This window comes from Rhipicephalus microplus, chromosome 3 (genome assembly GCF_043290135.1).
Source record: "Rhipicephalus microplus isolate Deutch F79 chromosome 3, USDA_Rmic, whole genome shotgun sequence".
In the NCBI taxonomy this organism is placed as follows: Eukaryota; Metazoa; Arthropoda; class Arachnida; order Ixodida; family Ixodidae; genus Rhipicephalus; species Rhipicephalus microplus.
In genome coordinates, this window is record NC_134702.1 from 6,749,561 (window position 1) to 6,772,925 (window position 23,365).

The window sequence follows — 23,365 nt, forward strand, 5'->3', positions numbered from 1 at the left end:
TGTGTATCTCGCCAGTTAGAGGTCACTTATACCAGATTGCGCTGTACAGTTCCACAACTAAAATATTACCTTAACAAAGCTCGACTCGAGGCGTCACCGCTGTGCATTTTTTGCAACGAAATTGAAACAATTAAAAATTTCTGTTATTCTGTCGTCGTTACTCTTATAGAGAAAAAGATTTTAGTAGCCCCATTACAAAAGCTAGGAATACAAGTAAATCTACCAGTACTTTTATCACTTGGCGGCACTTCATTTGGTTACTGCCACAGGGATATATGCTCCACTGTGTTTTATTACATCAATGCAACTGATAGATTACCGTGCTAGTGAACCCTAACCTTTTCAGATCTTTAGTTTATAATTCGTAGCGATGTCTGTCAGGAACAAGAGATGGTTTGACCGCTTGCTCAGCAAACATTTTTGTTTATTGGCGGTATTATCTCTAAACTAATTCTTCAGATTGGCTTTAATTTTATTTTAGTTTCATGTAAGTATCCTGCCGCCCGGTTCCTGGCCCATCCCCCTCTGTAGGTGAGCGCCATCCATCTGAGGTCATCAGCATCAGCAACTAAAAGCTTTTAAAAACTCCAGTCTAATGCTCCCCATATTTTAAAATAACGTGCATACCCAAGCAACGCAAACCCAATTTACAAGTATAGCATCCAAAATGAGTTTGGCCACTCGACCCTCCTAGTCGAAACGTACGACACAGATGCAGCGAAACACAACCACGCACATGCTAATGCAGAAGCCGTCTATTTAACAGCGTGGGTTTTACAACACACACGTTGTGCTCATGACCAGCTGTAGTCTGGCCAAAAGCTTCTGTTGCACGCAATTTATAATTAAGCCTACTAATAATTTTCTTTTCTTTCTTCCGATGCACTTAATACACTACGTCACTCCAATATGATTTCTCTACAAGTATTGTATTACAGTTGTACTGTGTGTTAGTAGCCACTTCGTCTACTTTCTCGCTTATTTTTTGCTGTACAATCATGGCAAGTTGATGGGCGCGCGTTGATGAGTACGCGAAGCATGCACGTATCAGCCAACTGCCACACAAATTGTTTCGGCGTCAAGACTTACATTACGTGGTGCTACCTCCACTGCAAACATGCTTCCTGGGCAGTTTTGGGATCTTTCTGACAAAAGTTGGTACACTATCAGCAGAAAAGACAAAGCCGGTGTCGAAATCACAACGTTTTTACCATAGAAGAAATGCGCACCTAATGTTGATGATGATGATGGCCTATGAGCCACTAAAGGACTGATTAAAAAACGTATAGTTAAATAAAATTACCTAATATTTGTACATATATTGCAATACAAAATTGTATAAAATTTTTGAAATTGTTTTTTACGATGATGATGACTTTATTTGAAGTCCTGTAGTGAACGCGGTGAGCTGCTCCCATCCGCCGCATCGTGGGCCCTCTAGACCGGAGCGACTAAAAAGCATGTGCCAGAGAACACCTACCACTGCATGTACGTGCCCTCTGGACAGGCCACAGTTGGTCCCCGACTTCGGGGATCTTGATAGCGGATAACGTGGCGGATAACCACTTTTCTTCGTTGGATTGGTCCGTGCCCCACAGCGAGGGGGCAACGCCAGAGCATGTGGTCTAGGCTAGCGAATTCGTCGCAGTGCCTGCAAGAGCTATTAGGATAAATGCCGGGATAAAGTTTCAGTAATAAAGCTGGGCTTGGATACGAAACCTTCTGCAGTAGCCTGAGAGTCAAAGACTGCGCTCGATTTAACTTCTTCTTGGGAAGGAGAAAGTCTCTCCTGCAGAGGTGGACCGAACGTCCAGTTCTACTGGTAGCTGGGGCCATAGAGTTTTCTAATATGGCTGGGGTGAGCGAGGGATCCCAGGCCCTCACAAAAAGTCCCAAAACTTATTTCAGAAAAACTAAAACAGCCAATTGCTCTAGCTACAGAAATAATTCTAACGTTCTCGGAATAAGTTTGGATCATGATGATGATGATCCTTGTATGAGGCAGTGAACCGTAGGAATCTTCGATTTGGCTTGCACTAGTTCAGAAAAGTGCAGGTGCAGAAAAAGCGGTGCCAAGCGGTGCAGTGAGCGTGCAGCGCCGGTCGAGCAAGTGCAGGTGCAGCCTCAACCACGCCTCGGCACTAGCCGACACTAGCGCGCGACGGCTACAGCCAAAACGAAGGCGTGAGTTGACGTGAGTGCAGGCCGGAGAACATGACCTACTACACTCCTGACCTGCCCAGAGAGCACCTCTTCCAGCGCCCACGTTCTAGTTCATACCTTCTGCCGCTAGGGCCGTCACCTACGAGCGGCGTGGCGCTAGTCAGCACCTGCTCGCTGACGTCATCTTCACTCTTTGTGGTCAAATTTTGACCAACAAAGCACTCGTAGTGCGTATTTATGATCCAAAATTTAGAATTATTCAGAAATAATAATACTAAAAGACATTCAGAATTTTTTTGCAATAAAATGCACGCGACCACGCATAGGCTGCCCTACATCGTGTAAATCTACGGGTTCCCACGTTTGTCAACCAGTGTGCTATAAATACTCAAGCGCTCTGAACACCTTGCTTAACCAGCAATGTATGGGAAGAAATAGTCACATATATGCCGCCAGTTCACTACAGAATGCAGGCATTCTTATACCAGCGCCTACAAAACAACCGTAAAGAAACAGACGAACAGGTTATAGGTAGCGCCACCAATGGTGAGCGGTTGAACGAGAGCGGGGACACGCGCTCCCATAGGAACCCCGCTATCTGAACAGGTCAGGAGTGTAGTAGGTCATGCCGGAGAACACCTTGTAGTGTAAGCCTAAAATAGCCGCCTCCGCCGCCTTGTCCGATCAATACACGGCCGTGATGGCACTTCTTGTGACTGCGATGGAATTGCTGGACTCGAGCAGCGACGACGATTCCGTCAGCGGTGCCGTTTGCAGTGACTGCGACGATGAGTACGACGATGCGTGCATCTTGGTCGCGTGCGCGTTGGTGCGCGACGATGCCAACCGTGTACCCGGGTACGAAAGCATTATCGGCAGGTACCATGAGTATGAATTCAAGCGCCTCTTCAGGCTGTCCAGGGAGACTTTTGATAGTTTCAGGGCCAAGTTCAAGACTTCAGCCTTCTACCCAAGGGCAGTGCAAGGCCGCCAACAAATCAGTGCCGAAAAAACATGCCTCATAGCGCTTGTGTACCTAGGCTCACAAATATCTATGTACGCCATAGGCGACAAATTCGATGTTACCGAGTCGTCTGTTCATGTTTGTGTGACACGGGTCGTTCACTTCTTACACGCTATTAGCGATGAGATAATTTGCTGGCCTAGTAGCGCGGAAGTGACCCGCATAAAGAACGGCTTCCTCGCCAAAAGTAAAGGCAAGGGCCCAAGAAACACCATCGGCTGTATCGATGGATCACACATCGGGATACTCACTCCAAGCGAATCTACGCAGTCTTACTTCAACCGGAAAAAGTGGCCTTCGATAATCCTGCAAGGAATCTGCGACGACAGGAACAAGTTGCTGAACGTGTTTATTGGGTTTCCAGGTTCGGTTCACGACGCCCGTGTCCTGAGGGAGAGCCCCTTCTTTGCACGCGCAATTCAGGAATGTGAAGACAATTATATACTGGGTGACAGTGCATATCCACTGATGCCATGGCTCATGACCCCATTCAAGGACAATGGAAGTTCTTTTCCTACGTGGAAAAAGAGCTTCAATAAACGACACAGTCAACAACGAGTGCTTATTGAGAACACCTTCGGCCTGCTTAAACAGCGTTTTAGGAGGCTCTACCTTGTTGATGCAAAAAGTGTGCAACAGTGCTGCTATATAGTTATGGCTGCGTGTGTGCTACACAACATGTGCAACGATGAAAGGGACTTCCTTGAGGAACTTGCAACGCTTCCCCAAGAAGAAGATGTGGGCAATGATGAAAGTGAAGGAGATTTTGATTGCAGTCTGCCAGGCTACAGTCAGTCTCTGCGAGAGTTCATTGCAAAGGAACAGTGCTAGAAGTTCATCTTTGCTTCGCGATTTATTCAGTGTGCAAATGTTTTGCGAAGTGGGGTGCCGCGTCTAGAAGCAATGTTTTTTTTTAACAAATTAGATGGAGTAGACACTGCTAGTGTTATAAAAGTTTATTGCCCATATTATAACCCGTCCTTATTTGAGAGTACGTCGATCAACCGATCGAATCGCTGCATGCGCTCATCATGCCGCTTTGCCTTTGCCTCTTCCCATTTTTTTCTTTCCTCCAGTTGTTTCACTGCTGCCTCCTCTTGCTTAGCTCTCGAAGCTTGCATTTTTTCTAATGCCTCCAAGAGCGGCGTGACTTGGGACCTACTCTGGCGCTTCCTTTTTGGCGTTGTGCTGCTCCGAACTTTGGATGCTGTGTTGCACTCGACTGGGACTGCTGCATCTTGAGGTGCTTCAGTGATGCTGGTGCTGTTGAAAGTAATTGTACAGGTGCCATGTCATTTCCAGGCTACAGCACAAATTAAGTAATTTTTACTTACTCTGGACTTGCACTAGGCAGGATTGTTTTTCCAGGCTCCAAGAGCAGCCTTGGATTTACACTATGTTCTTTTTCCAAGACTTCTGCCAGCTCTCTGTAATAGACACTATGAGAATCACTGAAGATATGAAGACACAATCGTAACTTACTCTTCATATTCACAGTTCACACGGTGGTGACCTGAAGAATTGTTGTCTTTTTTTGACTTTTTATATGCTCTGTCCAGCGACTTCCATTTGTTTTCCACTTGTGTGGCAGTCACGTTGCACAAGAACTCCGTATTGATGGCCTCAGCCAACTTCTTCCACAGAAGCCTTCTTGTGCTAAACAAAAAAGCAAAGCACAGTTAGTAGGAAAGAAGGAAGCGACGTAACGTGACCCAAGTCTTGCAGTAGCACATGAACCTTTCCTTAGTACTTCATATGTGTAGCTTTCAGGGATAATTGCTAGGGATGTTCGATTATTCGAAAATTTTGGATAATGAATCAAACAGCACTGTATTCGGTTCCTAAGTCGAATCGAATTGCACATATTCTAAGTAACAAATATTCTTTTAATAATCGGCACTGGCGGGAGAACCCCAAAACAACGAAACAGCTACAAGTCATTCTTTCAATCCCTAATGTGACCTGTACGCAGCCCAAGCTTTTGCAAGACTACCTACACTATATTGATTGTCGAATGAATGCGCTTCTGAAAGCTCCATTCTTGCTCAATTTTTACTGCACTTTAGCTGTATCGCATTTATCAGCTCCTGTCTTCGTCTTGTAATAACCAAAGGTGGGAACTACGAGTGCTTGCAGCTTCACGACTAGCAACAGATACAAGTTTTGCGTTTGCGTAAATTGTTCTTGCAGATGTAAATTTCAACGCCCATTGTTATCCGCTTTTAGTGCGCAGGCCATGTTGTGATGACGGGTTGATCTGCTCCGTTACATATTTAGTTGTATCTGCAATGTTTGGTTGTAAATTGTTTTGTTTTTGTGTCCCAATTTTATTTAAAGTGAGGTGACAAAGTCTCACGTTGATAACGCTAGTCAATGCCGTAGTTGAACCTACAATTACAAAATGTTACGAATATTCTAGTTCCTGCTGCATACGAGATTACCTTAGTTTTCGTAATTGTGGTATTTTGAGTAGATTCAAACTGACTGTAATGGCCTTTGTCGAAAGTTTGTGACTATTTGTTTCAAATAAAATGTTCTGTTCTAAGGCTGTTTTGAAAATGGTCTACTTACTATTCAAACAGTATTCAATTACTATTTGTATTCTATTTGGTGCCATTACTATTTGACTCTTACTTGATTAGGTTCCGAAATTCACTATTCACACACTTCTGATAACTGCGAACGTTCTTTTTGTGCGGGAAGCATTATGTTGGAGAAGTTGAACATTGTGTAAATCACTCTTTTGGATCATAAAGCTTCACTAAGGAGACAGCCATATTCTAACCTGTCTTTGCATTGTAAAACATGCAGCTGCGCAACCTTGTTTGCTGACACGACGGCGCAGTCTAGGTTCAAAGATAGGGTAGCACGTGTCAAGAAGCATATCTCTTTTAACAATGAGCTGCACCATCTTGAAAAGTGGCAGTGCGAGAGAAATGCGGACAGACAGTGAAGACACAAGGACTGCAGGGCGAGACTTGCTAGAGATGTGCCTCAGAATAACAACATGCAATTCCCTCTAGTGCAAATTCTCAAGGCAGCACTACACTTGCAACATGGCTTGAGCTTGGAGGTGCTGCACCTTTTCGGCAAGACAGCGGTTGTGCAATGCCCAACACAAAAGCACCGTCGCTGTTTTTGAAGATCACTTGACTTAATGAAACATTACGAATGCCTTCGTTGTGTATATATGTGCGTGACTATACATACTGTTTGTGTGTATATGTAAACGTATATGTCACAGTCAGGCGCATAGCCAAAATTTTTTTTCAGTGGGGGGGGGCAGTAAAATGTAAATTGCTGGCAGTAAAATGTAGGCAACAATAACCATCGCCATTGTGAACTTCATGCGCCCTTATCTTGTTGGTGCTTGCCTAGAGTGAAACGGAATAATAAAAAGCTGCAAATAATTTTGGACATAGGATGACATACCGAAGTGCCCTGGTTTTTCCCACCAAGTCCTTCATTTCCGAGTATTTGGCGATGAAGAACCTTGTTTTTCGGGCGCTCCAAAGCTCTTCCACATCTTCAGCCGACGCGGCTGCTGCTGGAAATGCGGCTAAAGCCCCATCGCTGTCAACGTCGCCGTCGCAGGCAGGAGAAGGCGTCGGCGGTTGTGCCGGAGGGGGGTCATTTTCACGATTCCCTGCCATGAACCGCAACGTAACGCGCTTGCCGTCTGCAAGGGCGAAAACCAAGATTAAAAATACCGACATAGCATAAGCAATGCTACGAGGCTGTTTGCTGACCGACTACGACTCCTGGCCGCTAACCACGTTTTTTGGCAATGCATGCAGCCTGACTTACCTGATGCCTCATAGACGTAACCGTTGGCGTCCGTCATAAATGACCCGTCGGGATTGTGAAGTGCCTTAACTTCCTTTTGAACGCCCTGAACAACTATTTGCAACGTCGTCTGCTCTGGCCTTGGGGGGACGCCCGCCATGCTGCACTACTCTGCACCTGCTTTGGAGTGCGTGCACGCCGGTACAGAACTCGTCAGGAACTAGGCTTACACCTAGACAAAACGAGGGAGCCAGTGCAGAGGGTGCGACAGAGGGCGCGCGCTGCTCCGGCAAAACGAGGACGAAGGTGCTGCACCCTTTGAACTGGTTCAGCCGGTGCAGCCAAAACGAAGAGACCACGTTTCTCCCGAGACCTGCACTTTCGCTTGCTCTTTTTTAGAGAAGGCGGGCAGTTCAGTCCAATGTTTCTAAAACTAGTTCTAAAAACGTTTCTAAAAAAGAGTTTATGTATGGCATACATTTTTTTTTTTCCTCCATGAAGGAATGAGTTGTTTTCTTTCTCCATGATTATTCATGAAGGCGTGAATAGATAGGGATTTTTATTGGCTTGAATTGCGATCGCATCAGCCATCTTTAGTATAGTTAGAGTGCCTAGAATATTTCTCCTAGTGTCGTGAACGGGCCGGCCGAGGGGAAATGGTATGCGATACAGCCGCCAGCTGGCAGTACCGCTCTCCGGCGCGCTGCTGTTTCGGCAAGCTGGGGAGGCAGCAAGCCGGAGCAGACGCTTTGCGTTGAAATTGCAGTGGTGGTTTCATGGCTTAGCACGCGATTGCCTTGTTATCCTGCATTTTCCATGCAGACTGTAAATAAAGCGTGTGAATTTGAACGAAATGTATGCGAGCTCTCTGCCTTGTTGAGATTTTGTGTCCTCCTGCCGTGCCGCCTCTTCATAGATTGGCCGCTCACGCGTTACCAATGCTACTTTTTAAATTGCGGTAATTAAGGGGTGGCCAACCGGGCGCTCCCAGCGGTACGACTGCTCAACACAAAAAATCACATATTTCTCTCCTCATCCGCGACCACCATTCCCTCCGGTAGGCTGCTGTCGCGACTTTGTTGTCATGTGCAGAATCGCAGGCACTGTACAAACCCTCTTCTCGCAACTTTTTATATATACAATGTATTATGGACACTTACTTTCCCTGCACTCGGTGGCAGGCCTGGACGCACCCACGTACAAGGGTCATTATCTCTTCAATTGGCCCTTCACGCCTCGAAGTAATCAGAAAAATAAATAATGCCAAAGCAATGACAGTGCGCCAGACGAAACCACTGGCGAACAGGACCCCCTGCGAATGAGTTACCAGCAGTAAGGAAAAACAAACCAATACAAAATGTCAATTTACAATATCAACATTTATTGCAGAAGTCAGTGTCAAGAATTTATTTACATTTTTCACTTTGGCAGCTCCGAACTCCTAACAGATTCACAATGCCAGATTTCTTAATTACAAAAGCCACTGTACCAGGAACTTATTTACATTTTTTACATGAACAGCACTGAACACCTTACTGATACCGCCGCATTTGCAAGAGCTTTTGCTTCTCTCGCTTAGAGGACAGGCTCTTATTTGTTGCTTTCGTGAAGAAGTGCAGTCTGGTGAGTGCGTAAAACTTAATAATCGCTGTAGTGAGCTTACGACCGTGCTCAATGCAGCCAACTTTTTCAAGTTCATGACCCTGAAGAAAAAGCAAGAAGCTAACCAAGCTTTCGGCATGAAGCTTGTTCCGGCTGAAAAACACAGTGAAAGCATTTTCAAGCTTTGTGATGAGCTTTTCAAGAGCGTCTGATGGGTAGAGCAGGCCCCCATGGTTGAACTGATTCGTCAGCGTGGCATTGCAGTTCGATTCTGCTTGCAGAGGCATAATGCAGAGACAAGATGCACAATCAGGGCATGGAAATTTTTTCAGAGATTTGCGCACAACATAGCCAGCTATATAAAAAATGAGCCGGCTATCGCTCTTTTCTTCTATCATGCCATCATGGTCAAGCAGGGAGGCATGCCTTTCCAGCACTTCTTCAGCATGCGGCAGGTTTCCTTCATCCAGAAGGCTATCAACAAGGGCTGTTACACGAGCTCCCTTTTGTTCGGGCACATTAGAAGGCTCTAAAAGAGCAGTAACCAGTTCAGGAGGAGAGTTACCTCTTTTAGGGGGTCTGGCGAGGCTGTAAAATGCCATGTTATTGATGACGACCAAAAAATTGCTCAGGGGAGGGTGATCGTTGCTCCCAAAGGCCTGCCGGACGACACCAAAGGTTTGCCGGACGGCACATATTCGAAACGTAGCGAGAACACGCTTCACCACACAGACAAGTCGCCACCCGACACAACGTTGAAAGGCCCGGCCGGCACGCAAACTGACGCGCCAGTTGCAAGTAGCGCCCCCTAACGCTGAATCCAAATCAATTTCCCAGTCGCCGATGGGGAAGGCGCCTGTTCATGACACTAGGAGAATATTCTAGGCACTCTAGTATAGTGAACTATCTAGTGCACTGTATCTTTAGGTTAGGTGTGCTCGCGTGTGCTATTCATGGTCCATTGGAAACTGAAAAGCTGAATATCATGAAGGCTCGTTCTACTTAAGGAAGCACAAAGTAATCTAACGCTGCAGTGCCTACACGATGCCGCAGGAATGGCGAGGATTTATCCGCACGCCAAGGCGTTATAAGGAGGCTGCGCGCATCGTTGACGCCCTAAACAACACACCCGCAAAGTCTCTTCAGACCTTGGTGGCAAGTTCCCGGCTGCCGGTGAGTAAGGCGCGACTGATACAAGCAGCGTGCGTGCGCGAAACTTGCCATCTTGCCCAACTACATACCCTGGAACCAGCCGGTTCCAAAAAGAAGAGTTGGGGGGGGGGGCAAACTTTACATATGAAAAGAAAATGCAGTGTTGCGGTAGATCAAAGGAAGCTGCGCAAACAGCTTGAGAGGATTTGATCCACACAGGAGTACTGCAATGCTGTCAGCAGACGCTTAAGTCCAATTAGCTGAACAGCTAAACTGTTGGGCTAGTTGGCTATTCATGAACACTGAAAAAAAGGAAGCGCTAAAACTAACGAGCGCAAACGGAAAAATAAACACAGGACAGGCGCTACTGACAACTGTTTAGTGTCGTCGCACCCAGCGAGTTCAAATAAATCTATTCATAATGTTGCGCATGCGTGACATGGCATTGAAAACAGAGCGAGAAGCAAATATAATGCACAGAACAAATATGTGATACCTGCAAAATGACAAGGTGGTGGTGGTGGTAGTGGTTACAATGAAGAGGAAAAAGGCACCTAATTTCTGTCTGCCTTTAGGCGACACGGCGCAGTGCCTTATAGGGGTGGGGGGAAGGAGGGATAAAAAGAATAGAAGGAAAGTAGAAGCAGAAGAAGACAGCCAACGAGAGGAAAAAGAAGGAGATAGGAAAGTGGGGATCCGGTCGAAGCAGTCCAAGGGCGGGGTGCCACAATGCGAGAGCTACACGGCATCAGGAGACCGCGGAGGGCGAACCAGTCGGCGGGAGCTACGCTGAAGTCGGAGATCGCGAGGGCACAACCGTCCAGCTTGAAATCCTGCGAGCGAATCCTGACAAGGTACAACTGCGCATGTCAATATGAGACTTGCGGAAAGTCAAATAGACCTTTCTCAAGCCATCCCACAACGCCTCGCGGGCGCGTGGGGCACTGTGGGAAAAGTTGGTAAGCCGAGAGAATTGGCTCTTCTGCTTCTCGTTGGCGTCGTGCGAACACAAAACGAAAAAAACATGACGCCGCTTGTTGAATAGGATCCAAACGCACCTGTGTGTACGCATGAAATGATAAATGAATAATGCAGTCAGTGTAGGTATCACAGGATGGTTGTGCGTCGAACGTAGATGAGTGGCGAGTTGTTGCGTACCGATTCATGTGATCAAAGCATGCTATCGGGAGGAATGTTAGCCGATCACTGAATTCATAATTATTCAACGATGAACTGCTCATATTGCTGTTTGATTTGGCCATTAACACAAGACTGCAGAGAAATGTTACAGCTACAGAATTTTGAAGTTTTTATGGACACGTCACGTGCTGGAAAAAGGAAAAGTAGACACATTCTAAACGTGTTTAATGGCGAAGGGATGGAACTATAATTCACGTCCGAGATACCTTGCTCTGATAATTTGTGGTTTTTAATAAGATCACAGCTTGTTTATGGGATGCCTTGCTCTGATAATTTGCAGTTTCTAATAAGACAGCAGCTCGTTTAAGTCAATTAACCTTTGCTATTGTTACAACACAAGAAACCTAAATTTATCAATCAACTGTAAACACGCACTTTGGTTGCTAGTGATTTTGTACCCCTTCGTGACAAATTTGATGGACCCCCATTTTCTTATATATGTTTGTTAACACATGCAATAACCCTTCAGTCGTGAGTGAGCATTTCTGGTGTGAATATTTCTTTCTTGGTCATATATCTCTTTTTGCCCTGTAGACGTTATTCCAACTTGCAGTTGCAGTTTCAAGGGACGTTTGTAGATGCATATGCTGCAAAAGGCGCACAGTGTTCTAGTCAATGTATTTCATTTAATGAACATTTTAGGAAATGCCCTTATTCCTAAAGCACTTTCCGTAGCCCTCCACTACGGCGCCTCTCATAATGATATGGTAGTTTTGGGACGTTAAACCCCACATATCAATCAATCAATTATTTCAGGTTTGAAACATTGCACTGGGTTAAAAGTTAAAGAAAATGGTATATAACTTTGTAAGGTTACGAAAAAGGAGAGAAAAAAGAAAAAAACAGTCAAAAAAGGAGAGAAAAAAAGAAAAAAAAACAGTCCTGGTGTTAGCAGTCTTTTAGCATGTAGGTAGGAAAGGGTGATTTGACCAGTTAATTTCTTTCTGAATATTTCGTCTATTATGATGAGAAATCTTAATGTGTGGTGTGTCGCTGGAGCCAACAGACAAGTGGTGGTGTCATCAAGGCAGCAGTGGACACAAAAAGGCTTTTGGTTTGGCAGCTCTTTAAGCATAGGCATATTCAGGTAACCAAACAAGTCTACATGCAACCCAGTGTTTTTTCGCACTTCCTTCTCAATATCGTGCTTTTTTTTTTGCCAACCATCTTTGTCCTTCCAAAGAGTATAGGGACGGATGTGCTGCCGCCCCCAAATGTTTTGCGATGCTTTTGGCTATCTTATTGGGGCACGTACTGAACCACGGGCTTCACATGCGCAATTCTTATAGAGCAAGTAGTGCCTGTGCATCCAGTGTGTCTTCCTGTGATCCTTGTGTCTCCACCAGTGCTAAACTATCTATGGCCTGTAAAGAACAAAGTAAAAAATAGAATAAAATTAAGCTTAGCACTAATAATGTATTCAATATTAGTATAATCACTATATTAAGCTTCTCATTTCCCAAGCTTTAGGAAAATGCAAATGAGATTGTTTGACTATTTTCACAAGCACTTGCATATATGCATGACATGTCACCATCTCAGGTTTTCCTTTATTATGGCAGAAATACTAAGGAAACCTAGCCAGTTAACGCATTGTGTAATAGCACAAAAAACATTGGGACACATTAAGGAAATAAGTGAAAATTTAAGGGCTTGTTTTTCTTCATTGAACCCAACATTAATGACAAACAAAATACAATGAGGCCAAGGAAAGTATAGGGAATATCATTAGTAGTAAGGGTATTGTGAGTGTGACAAAAAAAAAGAGGAAGTGCACGAAAAGATAACTTGACGCTGGGACCTTTGAATGACACGTCCAATGCTCGATCATCGATGCTCTACCAATGCTGACAGCAGCAAGTTATCTTTTAGTCCACTTTCGTTTCTTCACATTTACATTATACTTGCTGCTAGTAACACCCCTCTCTACTTTTCTGTTAATGAATTCTCTCTCTCACTCTTGTCCGTTGGGACACATGCATGTTTTTCATGTGTTTCAAAAAATAAGTGTTGGGTCATTATAAAGTTAGCACATGTACCGTCCCTGTAGCCCATGTACCTGTGTTTTTTCAACTATTCCTCAGCAAATGTCAAAGAAAGTTGTTTTAGTGTATGTTATGAGCACTTTGGCACTTCTTGACTTCGTTTAACCACTAAGACCTTTAGTAGCTGATTTGGATGTTCGTTCTCATATTTTTCATGACTCCACATCAACTAGTACTCTACTTGGAGGATCTTGGTGTCGTATTTGCTGATATATTTCAGTGTTGAAAGTGGAACCCTTGTTAGCATTGTGCTCTTGATGGTACAAAAGCTGGTTAGTGTGATGGATAGTTGAGCAATTCGGACGTTACCAAAAAGCATGTGTGAAAACATGCAGGGCATGCACATTCACAGAAAATTACCAAAGACAATATCTTGTGTAACCTTGAATTGATGGTTACCATTTGCACACCTCTAGAGTCAATAGCGTGGGGCTTGTCTTGTGGGTGCAGAACAAGACTCAGCTGGCCGCACTGGTGATACGAGTATGTCGGAAGCTGCCCATTTTGGAGGCAGTGGTTACACAGAGCCCACTGCTGGACTTGCCTAAGCCCTTAGCATTGGTTTTGGTTCATGAAGCACTATTCGGGGAGCGGCCTTTCCCTCCAGGGATGTGTGCACGTGGTGACCAGGTTCTTGCCTGCCGGCCCCAGCTTGAGAAGGCCCTGGCAGCTGTGTCCAAGGAAGGTAATAATGACTCTTTGGGGGTGGCCTCGTGTATTGCGCAGGCTTGCTGAGCTAAGAGGTGCCATGGCAGGCCCACTGGCCACGCTTCTGCTGTACACGGCACTGATGGTGACGCTCCCTCTGGGTGCCTTCTTCGGAGCCCAGTGGGCGCTGGCTGAGCTGTGGCATGCGTCGAGTACGGCGTGCTCGGTTGGTGCCACCGTGGCCAGTGTGCTCTGCGTCCACCTGGTCCTCGGCCTGTTTGTCTACGAGGCTTACCATGAGGCCACCCCTGACCCAGATGAGAAGATAGACTGAAAGTGTGCTCCTGTGCAGTTCTGCCGGTGTCACTGCCACGATATGCTCGCGTCAACACTCTGCTGCTGAATACGTCTACGGTCATACAACAATTGGAGCGACAGGGCTTCCGGTGGGTGCGTTACCCACGCCGACGTGGACTGGACTGGTTTTTGGAGCGAGTGCGGCACCTACAGCCACACGAGTTCCTCAAGGACTTTCACCTACGGGACTGGCTTGTGTTTGGTTCAGGTGCCAAGCTGAACACACTGGACCTTGTGAAAAACTTGCAGGTTCTTCTGCAGGATAAGGTATGTGTGTATGAGCAACAAAAATGTAGGCAGGGGCTCTATTCAGGAGGGTTAAGTTTTGCAAACTGGAAAGCTTGTCGAGCTCTCGCTACACCGTTTTTTTTTAACAAACAAATGGTATGAATTGGTCAGATCCAGTCTTTAGTGCAAACAGTGTTTATTGGTTACTGTGGAACGCAGTGTTGCATCAATGTTTGTTGACAAAGTTGGAATGTCTTCCTTAAACGAGCGGCATTTTCTTTCACTTGTTTCTCGTTCCATAAAGTGCAGACGTGCACCCATGCAAGCAAAGTGTAAGCCATTTTCAATAATGGAAGTTTTTTTCTGTGTACACAGGATGTGTAAATTGGTTTTCAAACATCGATCTCTGTTTACGTATGTTCATACACGTGATATGTGTGCCATGTATATCAACATACAAAATAAAAATTTTCATGATAGGGAAATCCCAGGGTCATTTCAGGGTGTGCATCTTTGTGGGGGCAAACACTCGTGAAGTGACACAAATTTCCACACTCTAGAGACAAACAGGACTACTGTGTACAACACTAACCATTTATCTGAAAAGAAAAAGTGAAAATGGAACACACAACAAAACACTCAAAACACAGTACTCCTTGTGAACACACTGAAGAATAACTATATAAATGTGCAGCATTGGCACCTATTCTGAATATCTGTTAATGTCTGTGTGTACACACAGACATTTTGTAAAGGTGTGTGTGTTGTGGGGTCTTGAAATGATGCAACACTCTCGGAGGGAATGGACACGGTCGACACAGTCGAAGCAAAAAAACGACAGATTCGTTTAACTGCTTCTACGGCGATATCGCCAGCTGAATGAATACATCACTTGTGATCAACTCATTAAACACAACCTTACACAATATTCCAATACACTCAATCAAATATAACAATAAACACAAGGTAGCGTGAAGGCAACGCCGCCAAGGCTCGACTTACCAAGAGTGCCCACGACATACGACCCGCGGTGCCGTCCGCTTATGCACCTACTGCGGAGACAACCGTTCATGCCAGCCGCCACGCGTCAGTGAGACTCGCCAATCTTATCTGACCGCCCATCTGACTTGACCGCTAGGCATCACTGCTGACGGTACTACGCTAACCATAATAATGATGATGATGATAAAAACTCTCAGGACGTGTGCCACAAGGCGCAAACGACAGTGCAGGGAGTGTAGCACCCCCACATCCACCCAACCTTAATTCATACCATGTCCCCCCCCCCCCCCCTAAAGAAAAGAAAAAACATGAAAGAAATCACCTACACAAGCTTTAACAAAAGATGACAACGTATGTTGTCAAAAGAGTACAGAGGAGGCAGAAGGGGCTACTTGTGTCGTAGACAAAGGGCACCAATCGAACCGAAACAACACAGAAAATAATAGAAAAATATGTTTCATTTCCATTGCCAATAGTAGTTGAGCAAGCTGGAATTTAAGCTTGCACCCATATGTCACTGGTGCCGTTTGCAGCACTCGCTGGCCTCTCTGAACACAGCTGTGTGAATGCCTCCTTAAGTATTGAAGCATTTGGATAATGTTTGGTCTTTGACTAATTGCAGATAGCTGTGCTGAAATAGTGACATAAGTTATCTTATGCGACAAATGAAATCGGAGCAATTGGACGTGCTGTTCATTTTCAGGCATCAGGTATGGCAGTAATTGCCTTGGATCCACGGCCAGGTGCAGTGGTGCTGGATGCCTGTGCTGCCCCAGGCATGAAAACCTCCTATGCAGCAGCACTTATGAATAACACGGGGTGAGCACTTGGAATCTCTTCTATCTTTTTCGAGGCAGATAAAGAGATGATACATTTTGTTTCAGGCTTACGTTCGATGCATACAAAGTTTGATTTGGAACAGTTCTGCTTTGAAGAAATAAGAATTTGCAATAGTTTGTAAACCAATTTGCAATCCCTGAACATGTTCACCAACAACTGCAGCCTATCGCAAAACGTCACGTATATTACATATAGCCACGTCTATCAATTGATTTGCATTGGCAATCTGCTATCTAGTGTCAAAAAGTGAAACATGACGCATTCTGGGGATACCAAATCCAGCCGCTCATATATAGGCTTTGCGTGGGCTTTCATCATTTTCTCTGATAAAGGCACGCCCTCCTTCTGAAATGTTAGTAAAAATGGCGTTTCGTACGTTTGCAGTCTTATTTTTGGACTGCATTTTCTATCGAAACCATTGCACTTATTCCTCATATATGTGTGTGTGTGTGTGTGTGTGTGTGTGTGTGTGTGTGTGTGCGCGCGCGCGCACGCGTGCGTGCGTGATGTGATGAGTGATGCTCCCATGTTTAATTGCACATGTATATTCTACAAAGTAGAGAGGAGGGGGATGACCGCCACTATAGCCCAATGATAGAGCATCGAACGCGTTAATTGAATGGCGCAGGTTCGGTTCCTGTCAATGGCAAGTTATCTCTTTTGGTCCACTTTTCTTCACATTTACATTAAAATTGCTTCTAATAATGTCGCCTATACTTTCCTTGTCATTATTGTCTGTTTTCATTAATACTGCATCTGACTAAGAAAACAAGCCTTTCAATTTAGACTTTTTTACACATACACACACCCATAGTAATTTGGTAATCCTGCTTGGTTCATCAGCATTCATTTTTTACTAAAAAACACTGAACTTTCTTGGGCTTCTTAGAAATTAAATAAAAAAGAGAATTAGAATGATTTCTGAATGAATTTGGACTTAGAAATCTGCTCCAAAACTAACTTGCATTGCTCTGAAACATCCTTTTATGCTCCAACACTGCTACAAAGCTGCTCCAAAACAGATTTATTCCTGCTCCCAGAGCTGCTCCAAAAGACCGCTTCCATCCCTGTGCTTGGTGAGCTGTGAGAAACAGGAGGAGGTGAGATAGCGCAGCGTTGTCACACCTGCCGTGGAGCAGGTACAGCCTCGCTTTTCATAGTCATATGCACTGAACAGCACCTCCTCTGGGAACAGCGTGGGCACAGCACCCTTTATGAAGTTCCCAAAGCTCCATGGCGAATGCTATGTCCATGTAACAATACTGATTGTTGGCCTAGTTGGTACTTGCTTAATGACATGCTTTGGCCGCAAATACACAAACACACAGGAAAGGAACGCACAATGACAAGCCGCTTGCACTTCTCATTGTGTGTTCCTTTACTTTGTGTTTTTGTATTTGCAGCCAAAGCATGTCATTATGCTATGCCCGTGTTTCTATCATGCCATGTACCAATCACACCGCTGCACACGAGAGCTCAGCCCATTACTGTGTAGAGACAGCCAGCCCACTCACACAATGAGGGATACCTCAGGAGTTGATTTCTTACTCCTCAGCTAGCTTCTACACTAGCTATGGAGGGAAGGTGTATGAGGTTCGGATTGGGTGCCCCTCGATGACTCGAGTGCTTGGTGGCAGCGCGAAGGAGAGCCATAGTCCGGTAATGAGATGCTTTAATGCAGCACTCTGGCACCTGCCTAGGTCCAAGCTCGAACCTCCGCTCTCGCATTTCACATTGGAACACCCTCTTTTCAACCCTCGGTCAAAAAAGGGGTCTGCACACAAGCCAATCCCACGAGGGGGGGGGGGGGGGTGACATCATCACAACCAATGGCAGAAACATCTTCATAACAGACACAGCATTGGTGAAAATCATGTTACCAAATATAACACGCAAGGTTCCGTGCGCAACGCGTGTCATCGCACTCTCTCCCATGTCAGCTCGCGTATCTGGCGTTTGTCGGTAGCCTATCTCAGGCTCGAACTCTATCACTAAACTTTGCTTTGTAGAAGCCGTCCTAAACATAGTCAGAAGGTTGTCAGGCCACTGACAATGTGTACATGCAACAGCGAGGCTCCCCGCCATCCCAAGAACACTTGGCAATCATGTATAGCGGGGGGGGGGGGGGGACAAGCTCACCCATATGCTCGGAAATCCGTATTATCACCAAAGGGCGCATGCCTACGTCTCGGTGTCTCGGTCGGTCCAGTAGTCGCATCCGTGCGGCATTCTCAAAACACACACGTGAACGCTAAAACATTTGCTGAAAACCAGACGACCGCGCTTGGCCTGGTTCTTGCGAGACGCACTTCCGAGTAGGCTTTCCCCTTTTTGTCCCAAACTGGGGTTGACTGACAGCTCTGCTCGTGACCTGTGTGAACAATGGAATCGCCGTTGTTCCATGCGTTGGTCTTCTGCGTTCCCCTTCGCGGAACCAATCGGCGTTGTTAGCTGGCCACTTGGGAACTCACTCTGCGCTCTGCAGCACTCGCATAACTTGCCCCAAATAACAACAAGCCGCTCTGCATACCTCTTGCTAACTCTAGGCGAGGCTCTCCAAAAGATAGTTTATTTAACATGCTTATTATTATTGCTTTGCACAAAATACAGTCGTGACATAAGTATGCAGTTCACCAATTAATACAAGTTACAAAATGTATCATTTCGTGGCTGTGCATAGTGCATGCATAAAATAAATGAAAGACCAATTTTGGATGCCCTACCTACTGTTTGGCAGGTGCCCCCATGATTGCACACCCCATAGCAGGAGAAACAGAAATTACACACACACGTCTTGAGGAAAAAAACAGGGCATGATCACAAGGCACTGCCTCAGGGCCTCGAAACTGCAGAACAACATTTGTGCCTGCCATAGCTGGTGGCCTCAACGAGACAAAGAAAGTACTGGCCGGCAACAAGCGGCAAAGGATTGCCATTAGCCTGAGAGGCCAAGTTGTTTATGCACTCCTCGACGCGGTCTCTTCCAACCTCGTCTGACACCTGTCAGGGGAGCAATGCCAGAGTTCTGCCAAAGTTAAGCCAGTGGGACCCTGTTCTTCGAAGCAAGGTGACCATCAGTTGACGGTGCTATATGACCAACTGTGCTCATGTCCAGCCACACAAAATTCTCCAAGAGAAAATGTCATCAAGCAAGTAGTGTGGGGGCAGGAGTTCCCACGGATCAAGATTTTTCAGTATGCAGTGTTAGTGCAGCCACCCATATTATGGTGACATGACGAGTAGAACTACCTTTCATATATTTGCAAAACATATTAGGAGTCGACAAGATAAATGTTTTGTAGGGGGCATACACAGTGGTTAGCAACGAATGTCAACTTTTTATTTTTAATTTGTATATGAACTTCTTGGTGAGCTTGCACCTGTGCCATTTGTTTTTCATCTTTGTCAAGAACATGATAAAGTGTACACGTTTCCCAGTATCGATTCATGTCTATTCGCCCGAGCTTCTATTCTAATTCGCTGTTAATTTATGTGGGTCTTCAAGTAGGCTAGCAGCCAGTTAGAGCCATTAAAACTGATGTATGATTAGTGCCATATGAGAGCAGATGGGACTGTCCGCACTAGAGGTTTGGAATTCCAGTGCTGGTCCTCATTACGTACCAAGATGTGCTGTGCCTGTTGATTTACTTTCATAGTAATTGTTTAACGAACCAGCAACATTTCTGGCAGATGTTTACTGTGCTTGTGTGTAATGCCTTACTGGTGTTTCCTCAAATTAAAGCTATTGAGCTGACACAATGTCTATACTGTGCTTATAGCAGCTCACTTAAAATGGTTTGGCTTTTATCACAGATCGGCACCCTGCAAAATTATTTGCCTTAGAACGCTGTTCTTTGTTGTACCTCGCAGTATGCAATATTTCAGCTCTTACAAAGCATGGAACTTGACAGTGTTTGCTAGTGGTTTGAGACTTGTGCTCATGTGCTCACTCTTTCTTTTTCAGAAAAATCTTGGCTGTAGACAGGAGCAGTGAACGACTAGAAGTAGTGCGACACCTTGTGAAAAATGGTGGCTTCAAGTCCATCTGCAGTGTGTGCAACACTGACTTCTTGGTGCTTGACCCACATGCGGCACCTCAGTGTTCCACCGAGCTCATCCTGGTAGACCCGTCGTGCTCCGGTACTGGCCTCTGTGACCGACCGGGCAAACAATTGGACCCGGAAAGTGCTGAGGGCCAAGAGCGGCTGCAGCGGTTGACTACTGTGCAGAGCAAACTGCTCATGCATGCCCTGGATTTTCCTCGCTGCAGGCGTGTGGTGTATTCAACTTGTTCAGTGCTCAGACAGGAAAATGAGGATGTTGTGGAATATGTACTGGCTCGGTCAAACGGACGCTTTGTGTTGGCCCATGCGCTGCCTGAGTTACCTTTTCGTGGCCTTGGTTCGCAGGGCAGTCACTGTGTGCGCCTTGGAGTGGACACTATGCTTACCAGGGGCTTCTTTCTGGCTGTGTTTGAAAAAGTAGCCCTTTAAGATTTTTGTCAAAGAGAGATATACACTGGTGAGGGAGGCATTAGTTCTTACCTTTGAGTGTGCACTCACTGAACCCCCCCCCCCCCCCCTTTTTTTTTTCCCACTATAACTTGCAGTTTTTCTGCAAAGCAATGCATTGGATGCTTGTTTCGAATTCACAGAAATTCCTAAACAAACAAGGCCGAGCTCTGTCTGTCTTGCTATTTCCCAAGGTAGAGTGTGACCATGAAGGAAAGCCATTCAAGAAAGAAATTCTTGGTCTGGTATTGAGGTTTCATTTTGTTCTTGAACATCAAAAAAGGTGACTTGTTCTAGTTAAGTGGGTTAACATGACTTTACCTATGAGTGGTGCCCACAGGGAATTGTTTTGCTCCATTTTGTGTATGTATCCATGTATGTGTGGAAACTGGTAGCTTTCATTTTTCATTTTCATTTTATTTCCTTAAAGACCCCTTGCGGGGCATTACATAAGGGGTGGGTACATAAAAATTGAGCAGGAAACAATCGTTTGTCCTAAAGTGAAAGATGATTAGTGATACTGGTTGTGAAGGTAGAAGTACAAGTAATGGCAGGAATGTCGCCTGAAAGGCCATTCCAGGCAACTGCCGTGCGAGGAAAAAATGATGTTGAAAAAGTAACGGTGCGTGCACGTGGGCGTCCGAATGAATGCTTTACTATCAGAATCGTCTTTTTTGGAACAAGTGGACTGGAAACCTATTTTTCAAGTTTGGTTTTTTGCCCTCTTTTGCTTATGTGTGGCTTTCCAGTAATTTCTTGTGGAATACCTGTGGGGTATCATGTGAACATGAACACAGGGCTTTTTTTTTTTCTTTATAATGCAGACATCTCTACTCTGAGTAACTGTACTTTTGCATGTAATAAAGTATTGTTTTCAGACTTCGGTTTATATTGTCATTCTGTGACTTGTAATTTTGCTAGTCACTGCTAGTGTTCTAAGAATCTTAAGTGACTACAATATAGGTACATGTATGTGTGCTATGCAATACTGTAGACCATAGGCAGAAAGTTAAGAAGGGCTGGGGGGCTGAGGCTCCCTCTGGGCAGCTTCATAGGGGGCTGGCATCCCCCCCCGGCGCTGGCCTGGGATATTTTTCTGGAGCTTGGCTTAGGCTCTCATTCATTGCCAACGGACTGTTTCATAGGGAACTGTTTATGCCCGCTCCTTTTCCTTTCAGGCTTATAAAATTCGAATTATGGGCCAGTGACAAGTAGGCAGTCTCGCGTTATGGTCGCATTGAGAACGAAATCGGAGGATGGCGAAAATTGCGGCAATTGCACAGCTCTTGACCAGAATAAGTATGGTACGTATGCATCAAGAGCATGAAAGTTTTCTTTTACATGTAACAGGCATTTTTTCATCTTCTCAACACCTTCGATCTCTCTCTCTCTATATATATATATGTGTGTGTGTGTGTGTGTGTGTGTGTGTGTGTGTGTGTGTGTGTGTGTGTGTGTGTGTGTGTGTGTGCGCGTGCGTGCGTGCGTGCGTGCGTGTGTGTGTGTGTGTGTGTGACGCATTAACAAGGTGATTCTAGGAGAAGCCGACGAAGAGGAAGTGCGCGTGCATTAGAATAAACGCATGGCATCTGGACCATGACGTGTCTCCATTTTGTAGCGTCACACAAGTCGACAGGATCGACCTCATCAACGTGCCATGCCTAAGCCAAAGCCTCCGCTCAACATACAGAAGTCAAGGGAAGACCAGAAGACGTCCCCATCGACAAGTGGCTTCTTCTTTTCGACATGGAGGCAGCCGAGGCGTCATGGACTCACCGCGATCGGGTCAGTCACTTCAATGAATACATTGAAGGGGAAGCGTTCAAGTGGTACCTGACAGAGATTTTCGGCAACGGTGAGACAACTTGGGACGATATCAAGCGTGACATGCAAGCCCGCTTTGCTACGGCTGACGGAGATGCCTTCTGTCTCTTCATTCACTACCGACTGAAAGGAGGGCAGACCATCAAGGACTACTACGACGAGAAAGAGCGACTGGGTTCCTTGGCTGACCTGAAAGAGTGCCACATCATTTCTGGACTGACTGATGGTGTTCCTCCTGATGTGGAACTGGCGCTCGCCGGACTGTCTTTCAACTCGTCATTAGAGTGGCTCACCGCTGCTCAGCGGGTCGAGACATCTTTAAAACGGGTGAGAGGAGTTTCCTTTACTCGTAACGCTAGTATCGCATCAAAAGGTCCTCGTCTCTTCAACAGATCGCAGCAACTGACAATAACTCGTCAACCGTGTGCCCCGCAAAACGAATGTAGATACTGCTCAGCTGCTGGTTTCTCACGACAGTTTCACTGGCACAACGAATGTCCGCGCCGCGGCAATGTGTCCGCTATTGATACTGAACGGGGAAACGAGGAGGGCGACCCAGAGTTTCATTAATACACTTCAGTGCTCTCATCAACGGAAAGCCAGTAAATGCAATTCTCTATACAGGAGCAACAATTACTTGTATCAGCGAGCATCTGTACAAGCAGCTAAAACTTCAGTTGATGAGAGACTCCAGCATCATGGTCCAGCAAGTTGCATCAAGCATTCGAACTTTGGGTCGCGTAAACATTCGGTTACAAAGTGGGGATGTCATAAAGAAAGTTTATGCACATGTGCTGCAAGGCATGAGAACGCAATTAATTCTTGGCCTATACAGCGCTTCATACTTCAATCTTTCTATAAATCTGGAAAGCAAGTCAGTGACACAAGCACGTGAGAATATGAACCTTCCGCATCACAATGAAAAGAAAACCATTCAAGCCCCGCTGATGCGAACCCTGACTTCAGGAAACTTATCAGAACAT

General features: G+C 45.5%; 3 protein-coding genes across 3 annotated transcripts in view; 1 reads left to right on the top strand and 2 right to left on the bottom strand.

Annotated features, from left to right (window-relative positions):
- The window catches only part of Prp8 (pre-mRNA processing factor 8), a 218,037-nt gene extending 216,810 nt beyond the window's left edge, over positions 1-1,227 (bottom strand). Inside the window, exon 1 of the mRNA XM_037433717.2 lies at positions 1,090-1,227. The gene's annotated coding sequence lies outside the window, so the exon portion shown is untranslated. The remainder of the gene's footprint in view (positions 1-1,089) is intronic.
- Positions 1,228-4,046: 2,819 nt separating this feature from the next.
- LOC142803583 (uncharacterized) lies at positions 4,047-7,334 on the bottom strand. Its single transcript, XM_075888809.1, has 5 exons — positions 6,995-7,334; positions 6,620-6,866; positions 4,670-4,843; positions 4,522-4,614; positions 4,047-4,450 (listed from the first exon to the last, which is right to left on the bottom strand). Exons 1-5 carry the CDS (start codon positions 7,131-7,133, stop codon positions 4,156-4,158), a joined length of 948 nt encoding a protein of 315 aa, XP_075744924.1. The 5' UTR covers positions 7,134-7,334; the 3' UTR covers positions 4,047-4,155.
- A 1,986-nt stretch (positions 7,335-9,320) lies between these two features.
- On the top strand, positions 9,321-21,437 carry Nsun5 (Nop2/Sun-like domain containing protein 5). Its single transcript, XM_037433712.2, has 5 exons — positions 9,321-9,748; positions 13,423-13,657; positions 13,973-14,244; positions 15,911-16,026; positions 20,012-21,437. The coding sequence occupies exons 1-5, from the start codon at positions 9,620-9,622 to the stop codon at positions 20,538-20,540; spliced, it is 1,281 nt and encodes a 426-aa protein (XP_037289609.2). The 5' UTR covers positions 9,321-9,619; the 3' UTR covers positions 20,541-21,437.
- Positions 21,438-23,365: the final 1,928 nt, after the last annotated feature.

What these genes read in the sequence shown, in the direction of transcription:
- LOC142803583 (XM_075888809.1), bottom strand. Translation starts at nt 7,133, where the DNA reads ATGGCGGGCGTCCCCCCAAGGCCAGAGCAGACGACGTTGCAAATAGTT. An exon ending in GTGAACTGTGAATATGAAGA is followed by an intron (nt 4,615 to 4,669) that starts GTAAGTTACGAT and finishes TGTCTATTACAG; the next exon opens with AGAGCTGGCAGAAGTCTTGG. An exon ending in CTGCCTAGTGCAAGTCCAGA is followed by an intron (nt 4,451 to 4,521) that starts GTAAGTAAAAAT and finishes TACTTTCAACAG; the next exon opens with CACCAGCATCACTGAAGCAC.
- Nsun5 (XM_037433712.2), top strand. Translation starts at nt 9,620, where the DNA reads ATGCCGCAGGAATGGCGAGGATTTATCCGCACGCCAAGGCGTTATAAG. An exon ending in TGGCAAGTTCCCGGCTGCCG is followed by an intron (nt 9,749 to 13,422) that starts GTGAGTAAGGCG and finishes TTGTGGGTGCAG; the next exon opens with AACAAGACTCAGCTGGCCGC. An exon ending in GGCAGCTGTGTCCAAGGAAG is followed by an intron (nt 13,658 to 13,972) that starts GTAATAATGACT and finishes GCTCCTGTGCAG; the next exon opens with TTCTGCCGGTGTCACTGCCA.